Source organism: Artemia franciscana, unplaced genomic scaffold (assembly GCF_032884065.1).
Source record: "Artemia franciscana unplaced genomic scaffold, ASM3288406v1 Scaffold_1416, whole genome shotgun sequence".
NCBI lineage: Eukaryota > Metazoa > Arthropoda > Branchiopoda > Anostraca > Artemiidae > Artemia > Artemia franciscana.
In genome coordinates this window covers 48,884-65,179 of record NW_027062820.1, presented here as the reverse complement: position 1 = coordinate 65,179, position 16,296 = coordinate 48,884, and the positions used below count along the sequence as shown (strand labels likewise).

General features: G+C 33.1%; 1 protein-coding gene across 1 annotated transcript in view; it reads right to left on the bottom strand.

Moving 5' to 3' along the window:
* Positions 1–1,844: 1,844 nt before the first annotated feature.
* LOC136042524 (FACT complex subunit spt16-like) overlaps positions 1,845–16,296 on the bottom strand; it is a 53,558-nt gene continuing 39,106 nt past the window's right edge. The window contains exons 13-20 of the mRNA XM_065727486.1: positions 14,856–15,094; positions 12,699–12,841; positions 11,278–11,460; positions 9,885–10,186; positions 5,966–6,146; positions 4,679–4,769; positions 2,256–2,484; positions 1,845–1,999 (exon numbers count right to left, since the gene is read on the bottom strand). Coding sequence (XP_065583558.1) covers positions 1,921–1,999; positions 2,256–2,484; positions 4,679–4,769; positions 5,966–6,146; positions 9,885–10,186; positions 11,278–11,460; positions 12,699–12,841; positions 14,856–15,094 — 1,447 coding nt within the window. The 3' untranslated portion in view covers positions 1,845–1,920. The remainder of the gene's footprint in view (positions 2,000–2,255; positions 2,485–4,678; positions 4,770–5,965; positions 6,147–9,884; positions 10,187–11,277; positions 11,461–12,698; positions 12,842–14,855; positions 15,095–16,296) is intronic.

The following is a 16,296-nucleotide window of genomic DNA, read 5'->3' as shown; positions in this document are numbered from 1 at the left end:
TTTTCCGATATTCTTTTGCTATTGTTTTTTCAACGCTGAAGAATTTGATCATGTGATTACTGATTGTGTTTTTCTTTGAATATGCCGTTTTGAAAGCTTTGATAGTTTTGACAACTTCAGCATTTAACCGATAGCGAAGAAACAAAACCAAAGTGTTGCTCTCGCAACACTTTAATCGGCAAAGCCGGACAAAGGTTGCCGCAACACTTCACGTTGCCCAGGCAACGTAGGTCTAGTTTTTACTTGCCTTGAGATTCTCTTGTAGATCAGTAGGTGACTCACCCGTTTCATTATCATAAAGGACGTACATCTGCAAAACGTATCTCATATTTCTTTTATAACATCCACGAAGTTCATTAATATTACAATATTAAAAATAATGAACTAAACATACACTTTGAGGTAATTTTTCATTCAGTTCCTGGGTAATTATAACAATAAGAAAGTATAATTGATTCAAACCTAAGTTTATTTTTAATAAGTTTCAATATCGTTATGCAAAACCAAATATCGTGAAAACAAATGTAATAAATCCAAATAATACCCCCAACAAAACAGGAAAAATTGTACTTCTCAAGCGGCTGAAGAAAATAGTTATCATTTTGAGCATAGTCATCTTCATGTTTAGTTATGGTTAATGATGTAGGGATGTAATGCTTTTGGAGACCAAAATTCTTCCAAATTGTCACGAGTACTGAGCCACTCCTTATTTATCTGTATAACCTAATCATCGTGGACTTAGATAGCTGCAGTTTGTGTATGACTTGCATTAGTGCATTCTTATCAACTTGTAAACAGTCAAGCGACGCAGACTTAAGGTAGAACCCGTTTTGAAGCTATACTACCAAAAGACCTGAACCATCCTATCATATTTCAACGATTAGTTATTTATAAATCAAAATTTTTACAGGATAATTCTCTTACTAAAGGCTGAATTTCAAATTTTATTTTTGTGCTCGTTTTGAATTGAATATCTGAAAGTTTCTAGATTTAAGAAATTTTTAATTAAAAATCTGCCACAGGTCGGAACCTTGAGAACCTAGATCAACAATATATATATCTATCAAATACGAAAATAAACACACAATTATTTGTTTTTAAGGAGTAGTTTGACTCCTATGCTTAGTTTGAAGCGCATGCCTATATGCATCTTTACTAGAGTTCATATATTTTTTTGGCGATTTTGATCTTTATTTGAATATTTTAGGATGAATAGAACAGGAAATGCTAATGAAGAGCTCTAAAATGCGTTGGACTACCATATATCACCGCTATTTGCTAACCAAATACCATAAAAATATTTTTTGAGAACTATTGACATTTTTGTACTTCTAAGATATTGTATATTCTATTACATGCATATTACAGAATATTTATTACAGAATGTCTATTATATACATATTAAAATAATATGAAAATGTCAAAGCACCTAATTAATTCATTTCTGGATATAAAAAATTTAAATATCACAAAATTTAAATATAAAAAAATATCACTTCTTGAGTGGTTGGCGCTATATATTATCAAATTAAATATCAATTTTAATTTGATATTAATTATTAATATTAGTAAATTAATAGTAATTTATTAATTCTCAGACCCGACTCTCGCTATGTTCTCGTTTTCTTTTTAAAGATGAGCTGGAACTCCTAAAAGAAATTTATCCCTTATGACAATCTTAGAAAATAATTCATTGCCTTCACCTGACGTCTTCCCATACGACAACGTCCTTCTGTTACAAATTTTTTAGCAACCACATTATCTACCTAGACTACACCAATGTGCATTTATCCAGTTCAAAACTTGAAAATTAACAAAATAAAAACCAATAGTGGTAACCGAAATTAACTAATATCTATTTTTATTTAATATAAAATAGCAAATAAAGTAAAAAAGCACAGACACTATATAGTTTTCAATTTACTTTCTACTCTTCTTTTTGGGTGACTTGCGACTCTCGCTATCTTCTCGTTTTCTTTTTGAAGATGAGCTGGAACTCCTAAAAAAATATATAATCAAATAGACATGCATTCGTACACTGCTAGGGAGATATAGGGAACTTGTTCCTATATAAAAATAAAAAATATACATTAAATCCACATTTTTCGTTTACCTAAAAGAAAAAGGGATACCGCTTGATTTTTTTAGGAATCCTCAAAACCTGAAAAATTAATAATAATAAAACAATACGCGACATAAGAAAAAGCAGAGAGAAAGAGAAAGACGAAGGGGGAGTGAGGGAAAATACTACTCACTTGTGGTGACGGTCATGGTCTCTGCTCGAGCTTTTATGTTTATCTTTTTTCGGAGACGAATGTTTTGACCTTTTACTATCATATTTATCATGAGATGATCCTTTTTTCTTTTTTGATGATCTATCCTCCTCTTCGTAGTCCCCAGTTAAACGCTTACGATCCTCTTCAGCCGCCTCTCTTTCCAGATCAGACCAGTCTTTACCCGACTCCTCAGCTGCTTCTTCATCTTCTACAAAAAAAAATTAAAATAAATTATACTTCAATATAATTTTCTTACAGCACGTTTTTTTTTAGAATCTAAAAAATGGATTACTGTAATGGATTGTGTAATTCGTAGAAGAATTTTATTATTTATTTGAGTTTAGCTTAAAAGACAAAAAATGTAGGAAGTTCAATTAGCCCTAAATCATACATTTTTTTTTCAGTAAAGAAAGCGGCGGATCAGATATGAAAAAGGTTGTAAAAACTCTGTTCCCTTGTAAGATGAATGACGTCAGTCTCTCGGCTACTGAATTAAAAAAAAAAAAAACTCCCAGTTTATTATCTTATGGATTTACTGAATATATGTTTAAGTATGCCCGGTAGTTTTAATGCCATATAGCAAATTTCCCAACATGAGAATCAGTTGTCAATCTAAACAAGTAAAATGTTCAGCCCCATCTAGTTGCACTGCACTACAATTCATTTTTCAAGATAATAAACAAGTCAATCACCATCGATATTTAGAAAGAAAGAAAAAACGCCGTATTACAAAAAAGCTACGAAATTCCAAGGTTTGAATCGAAAAGCAGCGCCATAACCATCTATATAAAGGAAATTATGATAAACCAGTTTCTTAAACCTCAAAATACTAAGGTCTTATTCATATTATCTTTTTTGAACAGAGGCTTAAATTTTCATGCAAGTCGCCAAAAAGGGGGAAAAAGAGCTTTAACATTGCTAGTCAACTAACTACAAAAGAAAAGATATAGGCCATTTTTCTTACAAGAATAAGTAGAATTTGATAAAAATGTTGCCTGACATTGTCATAGACTTCTTACTTCTCATTCCAGAGGAGAAACAAATTTGATGATAGAAAATAACAAAAAACTAAGGGACCATACTCAATTACAGAAATAGCTGTAAAGAGGAAACTCTTTAACTCCTCTTACATATTTCGAATCTTCAAGGAAAAAATAATTCTTGTTGTACGGATTTTTTTTTAGAAAAATAAACCTTTTGTAAGACCGTACATTTAAATTGAAATCATTCATGCCTTACTGGTACAGTAGAAGAGTCTCCCAAGACGGAGCAAAAATTTAAATTGACATCGTTCACACCTTACTGATAAAGTTAAAAAGCCTCACAATACCATATAAACATTAAATTGAAATCATTCACACCTTACTGGTACAGTTGAAGAGCCTCCCCAAGACCGTGCAAACATTTAAATTGAAATCGTTCACACCTTACTGGTAAAGTTTAAGTTACTCGCAAAAGCTTTTTATAGTGTAAAACCTATTCCTTTTTCAAGCTAGATTTGACACGTGTGACAGAGTAGAGAACGATAATTAATACTAGGGCAGCTTTTGTAAATAAATGTTGAATGAATATTCTCCACATCTAAAAAACATTTAGATTACATACATCTTTTTTCTACCATTTCTAAAAAGACATTAATTCTTTGATCAGCTGAAAACCTTGACACTGAATTTCAATATTTCACAAGTAGAGTGGTTATGAAATGCAGACTCCTCTATAAATTGCACCAGTTCTACGATTCCTTCTTCTCATTTATAAATTTAGTCAAACTGTTCAGGAATTCTATCTTTGTAAAAAATAGCGCTATTACATTTTAGCCATATTTGTCGGACGACAGGCATTAGAGGAAAGACAAACATAACCTATATTTTTTTGTGAGGATTGGAGAAACAATAGCGTGCCCCCATCCCCCACCCAAAAAAAGAAAAATTGTTCATTAAAGTTCCAACTTGGTCCCCAAGTTGTGAAGCAAAGCGAGACACATTTAGGAAACAACGCATAAAATTAGTTTTGCATCCTTTTAAAACAATTCTTTTAAAACGTTCTTTTAAAACAAAAGAACATTAAAATTCAAATTTGATTAATTTAAATTTAATTAACTATTAAGATTACGTCTATTTAAAATTGTTTAAAAAATAAGTTGCTATGTAAAACCTTAATAAAACCTACTGATTGCATGCAATGTGTATAACAAGTTTGCCTCTAGACAAAAGAAAAAAAAATTATGCATCCAACTATCAACTGAAAGATCTAATCTGTGCTTTCTGAGGAAACTGTTATCTGCTTTATGCATCTATAGGCATTGTCACGGTTTTCAGTTTAATTATTGACCAAGTGAAATTTAGCCTACCCACACATCAATTATATAAAGTAGATTATAAATATAATAAATGGTCTCTTACCACTACCACTATAATCACTCGAAACATCGGAATCCGCTTCAGAATATTCACTTTCTTCTGACTCATCTTCACCAGTTTCTGAACCAGATGGCTAAGAACCAAAATAAAAACAAAATAAGATTATCAAATATTCAACTTAGTTTTAAATACATAACTTCTTTTTTTCTTGTTTTTTTGCCAGCCCATATTATACGCATTTAGTTCAAAGCGATGAAAAAAGATAAAATTGATAAATCTTAAAGTAATTAGACTATTCTGAGACAAAAAAGCATAAATTTTGAATCTTACTATATAAAACAAAAGAAAAAAAATCGAAAACAAAAGAATTGTTCCTTAAAAAGAATTAAAATTTACTTTCCTTTTTATTACTGTAGTAAAACGTTACTTTAAACTAAAATAAAAAGGATAAATAAAAGACAATTGAAGCACGATTAAAATATTAAAGCACTAAAACAATCACTTACATCTAATTCAAAGCTTTGAATGCCATATTAATTCGTGAAAAACTCACGAATTCAAGCTTTGAATGGCATATTCATCTTGATTAGAGACTATAAAAATAGTTGCCAGGCCCAAGGGGTAACCAAGGGACGGGATATTACTGTTAAATTCCTTTCCTCATTTCTTTTTCCAAAAGAAAATATCACAACAAACTTAATTCTTCTTTAATCAATTTTCTGAATTTAGGCTACTATGCGATTGAGCAGAGTATTTTTGTCTTATCTCAACAGCGCTAAATATCTAAAAAAAATATATATATATTTTTATGATTTCTTAAAACAGACATCTTTGGGACTAGGGAGGTCAATTTATGCGTCCTGGAAGCTGCCCCGACAATTCCCCGTAAGGAAGGTTCCAAAGTTCCACAATTGCATGTAAAACAAGCAAGTTTTATACAAAAGAACGAAAGGCGAAGCGAATATATATAAAAAAAAATCTTAGGTAGTTGTAGTTTAACTTACACAATTTTTTTTTTCTACATACGAAACATGCCCCCTTCTTCACACAAATTGGGGGAAATCGTAATATTCTAGACAAGGGGCATAGATGTCTAACCTCCCCTACTCCTTAGTATATGTCAACTTACAAGGACATGGGATTGAAACAGAATATTTTAGCAGAAATTAATAGGGCTGTCCTGTTTTCAGAAGAGATAAAGATAAGAACAGATAAATAGAGAGAAAGAGGAAAAGAAGAGAGAAGGAGGAGGAATCAAAAGAGATAAACTGAACACGTTCAAAAGAAGAAAGTAAGAGATGCAGGCGAGGTAAATGATAAATACTTTACCTGATAAGCCTCATCCTCCTCACTTTCCTCGTCTTCAACTTCTTCTTCATCGCCAGAATCTGGATCTAAGAAACTCCAGCCTCCTGTTTCAAAGAAGCCCTCGGGATCCTCAGTGATCGTTTTCATGATCTTTGTCCAGTTAAGAGATTGTGTTCCCTCAGTGTAACGAATGTCACATGAACTGGAAAAAGAAGCTTATTAGAAAAAAGTGAATCATCGGCGTTTTGAATTTGTTGAGCAGTAGAGAAAAAAACATATACGGGTCTAGTAATCATGGGGGGAGGGGGAAGGGGTGTAAACCGTCAGAAAAAATTATGACAGCTTTTATGGGAGGGTTTTTGTCTTTCAGGCCACAACCCCCCCCCCCCTCAAAGTAGGGAAGGAGGGCTAGTTCTAACTACCACCTAAGGCAAGAAGTTACCCCACAAATATACGGATGAAGATGTCAGGGAGAGGAGGCACACTTTTCAAAGGGAATCCGCCAAAAATATGCAAATAGTACAGAATGTTAGATTTTAAAGAATGTTGATATACAAAAATAATAAAAATAGGTATTTGGTGAGCGTTTTGTCAACAAAAAGGCCTACTTTGCGAGTTTTTGTCATTTTTTACACTCCCTTTATGCGCTACAGTCAACAACTCGGACATTTGGCTTTTAAATCACTCGGGGCTCAGGCTTTCGTCCTTTATACATTGGCCCTCACTTCACTCTACTAGGCCTTAGGGCTTCAGAAATCACTTAGATCAGTTGGCAGACCTTGGGCCCTTCATTGTTGGGTCCTCGTAGGATTTGTGTCGCCTTCCTCCCCTTGATTCTTTTTATACGGTTGACAGCTCCGACCTTTTCCTGGCAGATTTGAAATTATTATTTCAAAAATTTACAAATCTTTAACTCATGCACTTTAGTTTGATGCTTATCTATTTATATGAATTTATGCGCTAATTTATATAACTTCTCAGACTTGTAACCATGCGTGTGATTACACACGTCGTATATGTGTTATACACATAACAAATTTTATTTGTTATGCGTATTATATTAATAAATTGAATTGAATTGGTCAAGATAAGGGACTGTAATTCTGCTATGTGAGGTTTTCGGCTATGGACAATCCATTAGTGTAGTTTTCATTTCAACCCGAGACCATTTTTAAGGGGGTTTCGGTTTATTTTTCAAAGTTCAACTAAACTTGTTCTCGCAGCAAGCTTTTAATATTAAAATTCATCGAAATAATTTTTGAATCAGCTTCAAAGGGCGATTCATTCTCACTTAACGTTATAAATTTTTGGTTACTAAGGGCTATATTTCTTTCTTTACTAACTTGTGGTCACTTAGTCTAGGCTGCCTTACGCTTTGCCCTAGTAGCGAAGGCAGACCATTATTTATTTTGTACACTGTTTCAGTGTACACTGTTTCAATGTTCTAGTTGCATATATTTCGCTAGCTCGACACTGTCCAGGTACTGTTAATTCATATTTGCTTAGAGTTTCTGTTTCGCCCGATTCCATTCGGCAATCCCTTGCTCCCTAGACATCAAATCTTTGGCACTTTCAAGGCTTCTGATATGCCCCTATCTGAGTGGAAAACACATTTTTCGAATGAATTCAATCCACCGGATGCAACTTAAGAGTCTAAATATTAATCGGAACTTGATGAATTTCTACCTGTTTACCCTGCGTCTCACTATATTGTTACAATGAAAGTCATAATAACGGCAGTCTCCAAAGTTGTAACGGAAAGCTTGGTTTGGTATAGATAATATTAGTGTACTACATGTTATCCATGAAACCCCTTTGCTAATGTCATACCTAAGATTGCTCTTGTAGATGATTCTTGATACTTTTACAATACCGTCATCTGAATTTTAGTTCACATTAGGTTACATTACAGTCAAGTGTTCGACTTTTAGGCCTATAACAATCTCAACCTCTTAGGCCTATATCAAAACGTACTTTAAAACATAACCGCAAAATGAATTTTCATTCACTGTATTCACTTCTTTTACAGTGATGTTTATAGTTGTATGTATTTAACTGTTTCTCGGTGTTTTTTAAATGATCCTTACTAATTGTTCTGATAAAGATTGTGATGTTTTCTTTTTTCTTGGTCCCTTTTTTCGTCTTTTCTATTTTGTACTCCGTCTTGTGTACTTTTTTGTATTGTCTTGTTGTTCCTTTTTTTCGTCTTTTCCATTTTGTACTCCGTCTTTGTGTACTGTTTTTTGTTTTGTCTTGTATTGTATGTCCTGTAGTCCCTTTTTTTTTGTCTTTTCTATTTTGTACTCGGCCATTGTGTACTTTTTTGTATTGTCTGATGGGTTAGAAATAAATAAATAAATAAACAAATAATTGTCTGATCAGGGGGAAGCTGCATAACGACAGAAACAATGCTGACAAAACGTGGTTTCAGGAGTTCCGCAATGCAAAACTAGCAAATGGTTCAAGATAAAAAGCAAAATACTAGTAATTAATTTAGACTTTCTTCTCAGAGCTTTTCAGGTGAAATCAAAAAGAATTAGGAATAGGAAATGGCCGTCATCCGACAGAATCCGTATCTTAGTGGCTGTTCATGGATTATATGAGGTCTTATTACAAAAAAAAAAAAATTAAGGTTGCTCAAAAACAGCTCTCCAATTAAAAACACAAGAATTAGTTTTAGTCTACGCTTTTCATAAATACGCCCATCTTATCGAACAGGCATGCTTATTGGATTTTTTTGTTGGGGGTGGGGCAGACAAAAGCCAAAAATAAATGCAAATCATTGCGAAACTGTAGAGAATAATGATGATTTCTAAATTATTGATTGCGGAAGGGCGAAGGCCCCTCCCAATTGTAAACTCATGTACAAAATATGCATTTAAAGTGACAGGGGAATAAAAGAAAAGATACACGAAGACAAGAAAACTATTTCCCTAAACGACTAGATATTTACGAAACGATCCAGATAGTTCACCAGCTTCGGGATTTTTATAAGCTTTGGAACTAGAGCAATTGGATGTCTGAGTAAATGGAAAAGAGATAAACAGAGAAAAAAAAAGAGAAAGAAAGAGATAGAGAAAGGAAGAAGAGTGTGCAGCACAAAGGATGTAATTAAACCACTGATAGCATGTTAATAACCAAATAAAATTTTCGTCTGCAGCTAAACTGCCGGTGAAATGGGGGTTAATTTTTTTTTTTTTTTTTTTACTTTCTTTTCGATGACTAACTCAACTTTTTGGGATGATTTCAAGTTCATACACTGATAATAGGGTCTTTCGGCCTTTAAAACAGTGAGGGATATTTTAAATCTGAATGAACTACATACAAGAAGTAGGAAGTTTTGAACGTATAGCAAAAGTAGTCTTGAACTGAATAAAACAGAGCCTGCCTCTTTGTTATATTAGTTACTTTGATAGAAGTTTTCATCAAGAAGGAACAGTGTTTACCAAGTGAAAACTAGTAAACTGTATAACATATATGTTATATATGGTATACCATACCTACACAAAACAACTACAAAAATAATAACGACAAACAAACATAGGATACTAATATTTACAGGCCAAGTAACCACTTTTACAACCTTGGAGATTGTTTCACAAGTAGTGTGAGGATAAGCTTCCACGAGAAGAAGAACAATTAAAATGAGAAGAAGAACAATTAAAATGAAGTGAACTAGTACTTTTGAATAAGCCAGACCTTTTATCGTAGTATGTGCTGTGGTTTCGCCGTCTTCACATTTGAATGACCAGTCAAAATTGAATTTCAAAATATATTTCTTTATATTATGGGAAAAGAAAATCGAACTTGACTAAGTTTTGAAAGCTTTTATCTAAATTTTAATATAAAATCAATATTTAATCTTTTAATATTTAATATTAAATTTTATATAAATTTATTAATTAAATAAGTTATCTTGGACTTAAGAAAAGAAACTTACTTCAGCCATTCTTTGACGTGATCCAACATGTTCATTGGAATTGCATTAATCATCGACACTTTACGATTATAATCCTTGAAAATAAAGACCATGTCGAAGTTCTTGAGGCTGAAAGAAACTCTCTCAAAATGGACTAATTCAACTTCTTCCAATGACACTACAAAAGGAGGCCACTCCGTAAGATTCACAAGACTGCCAGAGGTGGGCTGTAGCAAGACTGTACTTCTGAATGGAGCACCAGGAAATCCAAGCTCTTTAAATGGTGTATCAAATTCAATCTCGCTGTTTGTCATTTTTGCCACCTAGAATTAATCAAAATGAATTGAAAAATCCGAACCATACTAGTAATATTTCTAATAAATCCATTTTAAAGAAAATCGATATTACACAAGACGTGTCTGGTTTTATTACAGGATAGTTGAATTTAAAGATAGAAAAACTGGACAAATTAAATAACGAACAAGTTCAAGAAAACTTGTGCAGATTCATGAAGAACAAAAACGGATAAAAAAAATTTTATGTCCCTTCAATTATCCGCTAACACCTCCTTAGCTCCTATAAAGTGAATGTGGAATAAAGACCCTAAACGGAACTATTACAGTACATTTGGCACCTTTTCAGAAAGTGGTGTGAGATATAGCCTTGGTTATGGCAAAGATTATTTAAGAATAATTCAAAAACAGAAACTAGAAATACATGCATTAAAGTTCAATCTTTAACAAGCATGGTCTTGAAGCACTAAAGACGTTTACCATTAAAAAATAAAAATAAAAGTGAATAGAAAAAAATTTAGTTTTTACACAAAATACCCTTATGGATCAAAAATGCGGCTTCACTTCTTTTATTTTCAATAAGAAATGTGACTTTCTCAAGCCAATACACCGTTAAAATTCGACGTCGAATAGCACAACATCAACTTCAACTTTATTTTAGGAAATATGCTTTAATCTTTGTTGTTGTTTTTTTCTTGGTGATTATGTGCACTAAGTAACAATTTTTTTTTTTTTTTTTTTTCTTTTTTTTTTTTTACAGTACAATTTTTTCATTTGCTAAATGGATTTACTTTCTATAGCCATAGATCTAACAAAGTATCATCTCCAAATTCCACTAAGGTTGATAATTTTTCTCCTAGTTTTAAGGATCTAAGCTACAACTTCTTCCAAAGTTGTGCAATACGTTTTCAGTTTCAAATATTTTCTCGAACGAGGGGGGGGGGGGGAGGTCAATATTAAAATTCGTTACAAGGAAAACCATCAAATTTGGAAAATTAGGGGGAAATTGTATGAATCCATGGGATCCGGATTTGGAACCTCCTATTCCCAGGCTGCGTGCCTAATAGAAGATTATTTAAGCTTATGTTCCAGAAATCAATAGCTTCAAGTGGGAAACTGACCTTATCAGTGAAACTAATAAACGCTGATTTGAGTTTATGTCTCAGTTCCCTTTCGGCCTGTTCAGCGGCTAAGTCATCCCTGTCATGCATATGCTGATGTTTGCCCAAATCCGTTGTAATCTCGCCAACTTCTGTATAAAACTGCACATCATTATGTTTCTTCTTACCAAACATGATTGCGTTCTAAAAATGAGAATATTTTCATCAGAAAATAGGAAAGCGAATAAAAAAGAGCAAGGGATAAAAAAAAATAAGTATAATAATTGCATCCATCATTTTTGCAAATTAAATGTTAACTCGGTTTAGGAGGAGTGGTATTTAGAACAGCTTCCTAAAAATAACCTAGGTATAAGGTTTTTTTCTGATATCATTTTTTGTTGTTGTCCTGATGTCATCGTCTGAATCAGCAATCTTATACCAATTCTATTTTACGCAGCAGAGATCTGGAACCTAAACTAGGAACAGGAGAGGTAGCAAAGGATAACTAACCAATCCTTCCGGGACAAGATGGGCCAGCCTCTTGTGACACATGCCATAAAAGATTGCAGATGGTGATACCTTAGCCACTTACTACGTTTAGACAATCTCCAGCTACCCCATGCAGGGCACCACTGAAAACGAACGGGCTCATGCCGCAGAGGCAGACCCAGAAACAATGCGACCAGACAAATCTTCGTAGCCTGCAAATGCTGACATCAGCAAATCAACAGGAAGGTTGGCAGATCCTTCTTGATGCCCTAGGTGCCTCTGGGGCACAGTCGGGTCTAAGTCAAAGTGAATCAGTAATATGAGCCCTTCAAGAATATGTATCTCTAGTCCATAAAACTAGCAACAACAACAACAACAAAAAAAAAAAGTGAATCATTATAGGGTCTATTTTTTATACATTTATCATATAATTCAAGCAAACACAAAAATACTTAGGATTTTCTTAAACGCTTAGTGCGGAGAATCTTTGAATTGGGTTGTAAAATTATTCGAAGCACACAACGGTGTACGTTGTTTTTTGCATTACTCTTTGTTTTTAAGAAATATCTTTGTGACTATACAAAATTGAGGCCCAACCAAGTACTGTAATGCCAAAACTTTGAAAACCTTATTTCGAAGTGGACTTGGTCAGAACGGCTTCCAAAAGGCTCAAATTACAATTCTTTATAAATGAACAAGAAGCTTTCAATAAAAGACTTTATATTTTAAAAAAAAATATAATGAAATTATAAAAAAAATTGATTTATTTTATTTATTAAATTTTTATTTATAATTATAACTTAAATTTTATAATTAAATAATTACATAAATAATTATAATTAAATTTTATTTATTTATTTTATTTATTAAAAATTTTATTTATTTAAAAAATGATTTTTAAAAAAATAAATGAAAGAAGATTGTATAAAGTGAGTAAAAACTCACAGCCTTACCTTTAAATGGAAATGGAGCAGAATAATCATTTCACCATCACATGGCTGGAAGATAGCATGTTTGATGTTGTTATACAAAATATCCACTTTATCACCGCGGATAGAAGTATACCGGAAACCATTAGTATGAGCCTCTAACGTTCCTATAAGGAAGAAAAAGCATTTAAAGAACTGTTGAAGAATATAACGAAAAAAAAAAATGAATATATAAACAGAATCCACAAGGAAGCAAACTGATACCCTGATCTTCCTTAGAAAGGTCCTTGGATGAGGCAAGACTTTCATGAAAACATGCAAATTCAGAAAATATGAATCTTTAAAACTTTTTAAACTTAACTACAGTTAATGCATTGATTAAACCACTTGTGTACGCTTCTAACGCTCCAGCAGCATGAAAATTTAGACAGAAAAATGTAAACGAACGAGTAAATAGATAGGCAAAGAAAATATAAAGCTATGATAAACAAATAAAACGTGTGTATAAAATGGCCGAATAAAACGTGTCTTGAATTCCAAAAAACATGATTGTACAAATCAATACGCAAGATGCTTCATAACAAAAATATATATATCGTTTAATCTCCCTAGAAGTAAGGTTAACTCAACAAAGAACAAAGTAAAAAAAAAGTAAAAGATAGGCGTATGCAGGTTCAATTTTAAAAACATGAGGAAGGAGAAAATTGCTTTTCTGGGAAGGATGAAAAGAATAAAAGAAACAGTTCAAGCTCAGATCTCCAACGTTTTACCAGGAGAGAGCTCCAGCAAAATCTTGGTGGAAAAAAGGAATCATCTCTTTTTGCACAAACATGTTTGTATAAGTAATTGTAAGGTCTAAGATACAAAAGGCAGATGGACATAGTGACCTGATTTCTTAGAAGGTAGGATAAAGATAAGTAGTAAAGTAGTAGTAAGTAAAGTAAGTAAGTAAGACGGCACTAGACCCTTAAGGTCCAAACCGGTGTTGCTGATCTCCGTTTCATGGCCCTTCAGCAAGGAAGTGCAATGGGGGGTTGGGGGCCAACCATCCTGTTCTTTCACACACCCTTCCTGCTTACCTTCTCCAGATTTCTCCAGGTACCCATTTAGAGCTGGGTCGACTCTGGCTGAGCTTACAGAGTCACGCCACTGACCCCCGTTCCAAACTAAATAACTGGTCACAACCGGGATTGAACCCGTGCCCCTTGGACACAGAATTTCCACGCCAGCGCGCCAACCACTCAGCCAGGATGGCTTAGATAAAGATAACAGTTTGGTATGTTTATAAGAAGCCTGTATTTTCAAGAACCATCAATGTATGTATACAATTGTTTTGAATTACGTATGATCCAGTAATGTAGTATATACTTCCTTTCATCTTTATCTTTCTTAGCATAGACTTTACTTACGGAGCGTTCCTATAATTGAGAGGTTCAAAGAGTTTATAGAGCATAAAGAGTCCTACACTCTAGCCATCTCCCCTTACAAAAATCATTTTTGCTCACCATATTTCGATTTGCCGACTTCCTTCGGAACAGACCAGTTTGTTAAAATAAAACATACAAAGAAATTGGCGCTAAGCCTATCAATGAAAAAAGAGCTATTACTTGTGCAACTTGTCAAATATATACGAAAATAACGCAGAGCACAACTGATAATTCATTGTTTCTCAATTAACAAAAAAGCTAAAAATCAACAGAAAATACATGACGAGAAAATAGAATATATTTTTAATATATTTGATTATTATTTTGTGATCATCTATTTGAAAATGTCATAACCTTCATTAAGGTTATTTATAATCTTAGCTATATCTTATACCTTAAGCATTATTTCTTTTCATAAGTCCTTATTTTACTTAATCTTTATTACCTTAACTTAATTTTTATAAGGATTTATTTAATCCTTATTACCTTTACTAAGGTTAAGTATTTGTCTAAGAGCTGTGGTTACATAAAAAATCTGAGCCCCCCTCCCCGCCATCCTAGGGTAGCTAAGTAACCATATTATGGGAAAGACGACTGCAATTTCTTTCTTCTTCTTTTATCTTTAGTTTTTGGGGAAACAATATCCCTTCAACAACGCAGCATCGAGTCTTCAAATTCAGCCTGATTTTCTTGTATTTTCCTAATACGGTTACAATTTAAACATCAGGACGTAAAAAAAAGTAAATAACCGTACCTGAAATTCGTTTTTGTACAATATTCGGTCTAATATATAAATCTTTTAACTTGGGGTTGCCCTTGTTCTGCGATAATACCAGGGTATCCTGTTTCACCAAATTCTCTTTTTCTCTTTCTTCTGCTTCTCTTGTTTTAAACTTCTTTTGAACTTCTTTAATGATCCTAAAAGCTGTATTTAAATTTGAAGATGGTGCAGACAGCTCACCCGGCTCTTTTGTGTTGGTACTTCGATAAGTTCTGGAAAAAGTAACAGGAATATTTTGATGAAATTTTCAAAACCCAACAACACCTTTCTTGTATAAAACACATTATTTTAGCTAGAGTCAAAGGGAGGTCGTACAACACCTTATTTATATAAAACAACTGGCCTAAACAGCTAAAGGTGGCTTTGGTTAAAGTTTAGGAATATCTCATTCAAACTACAAAACCAAAAATACCTTTCGCAAAGGAGATTTGTCAAGTCTAGAAATACCTCAACGAAATTTTTAAATTAAAAACACCTTTCATAGTGAAATAGCTGGATTAACAAGCTAACGAGGGTTTTATCAAAATTTAGGAATCTCTAGGTGAAAATTTCGAAGCCAAAAACAGTTTTCACCAGGTTAATATCTAAATATAAAGGTGGGTTTCATCAGAGAGCAGCTAGTCTTCTCTTGAAATGTGATATGTTTACTGCAGTTGCATGATTTACTATTCGTTTTTTTCAAAGAGCATGGGTAAGTAATAGGAGAATCTGGTCTCTGACACTTCGTCATGGCTTTTTAACCAGTTTAAGGTCATTCTCCCAGGTTGAAAGCCAATGCTATTTTCCTATAGAAGTGAAATGCGTATTAACAACAGACACGAGCAGATGCTTTGATGAAAAAATTACTATGGCTTCATTGAAAGCTTTGATATGAATAGGCCCGACAAATTTGCATTTTTTTTTTTTTCTTTAGAGCTTGATAAAAATTAATTAGTGGGGACACCTCTAATTTTTTAAAGTAGTAATAAAACTGTTTTTACAAGACGTAGAGCATTGTAAAGTAGCCTCTCGATTTGCCACAAGATCCCAAAATTTTTGGCCATGAATTTTTTTTTATTATTATTATCAGTTTTCTTTAAAATTCGCCATTTAAGATGTGTTTCCTTAACTATTTATAAGAGTTTTACTATTCATACAGCTTTGATTTTTGTGTCGTTTTGTAGATCTTATACCGATAAATAATTCCGAAGATTCTTAAGTTTGTAGTTATAAGATATGATTTTTAGCAATAAGTTTTAATATCCAAGATTTCCTGATTTCTCATGGGCTTAAGTTGGCCAGTTAGCTGAAGTCAACAGTCTTTAGATATTCTGGCACACCCCTCAAGGAGCAACTAAGCCAATGAGAAAGAAGGAAATCTTGTTACGTATTTCAATGCTATAGGGAATAGAATTGGCTTTCAACCAGGGAGAGT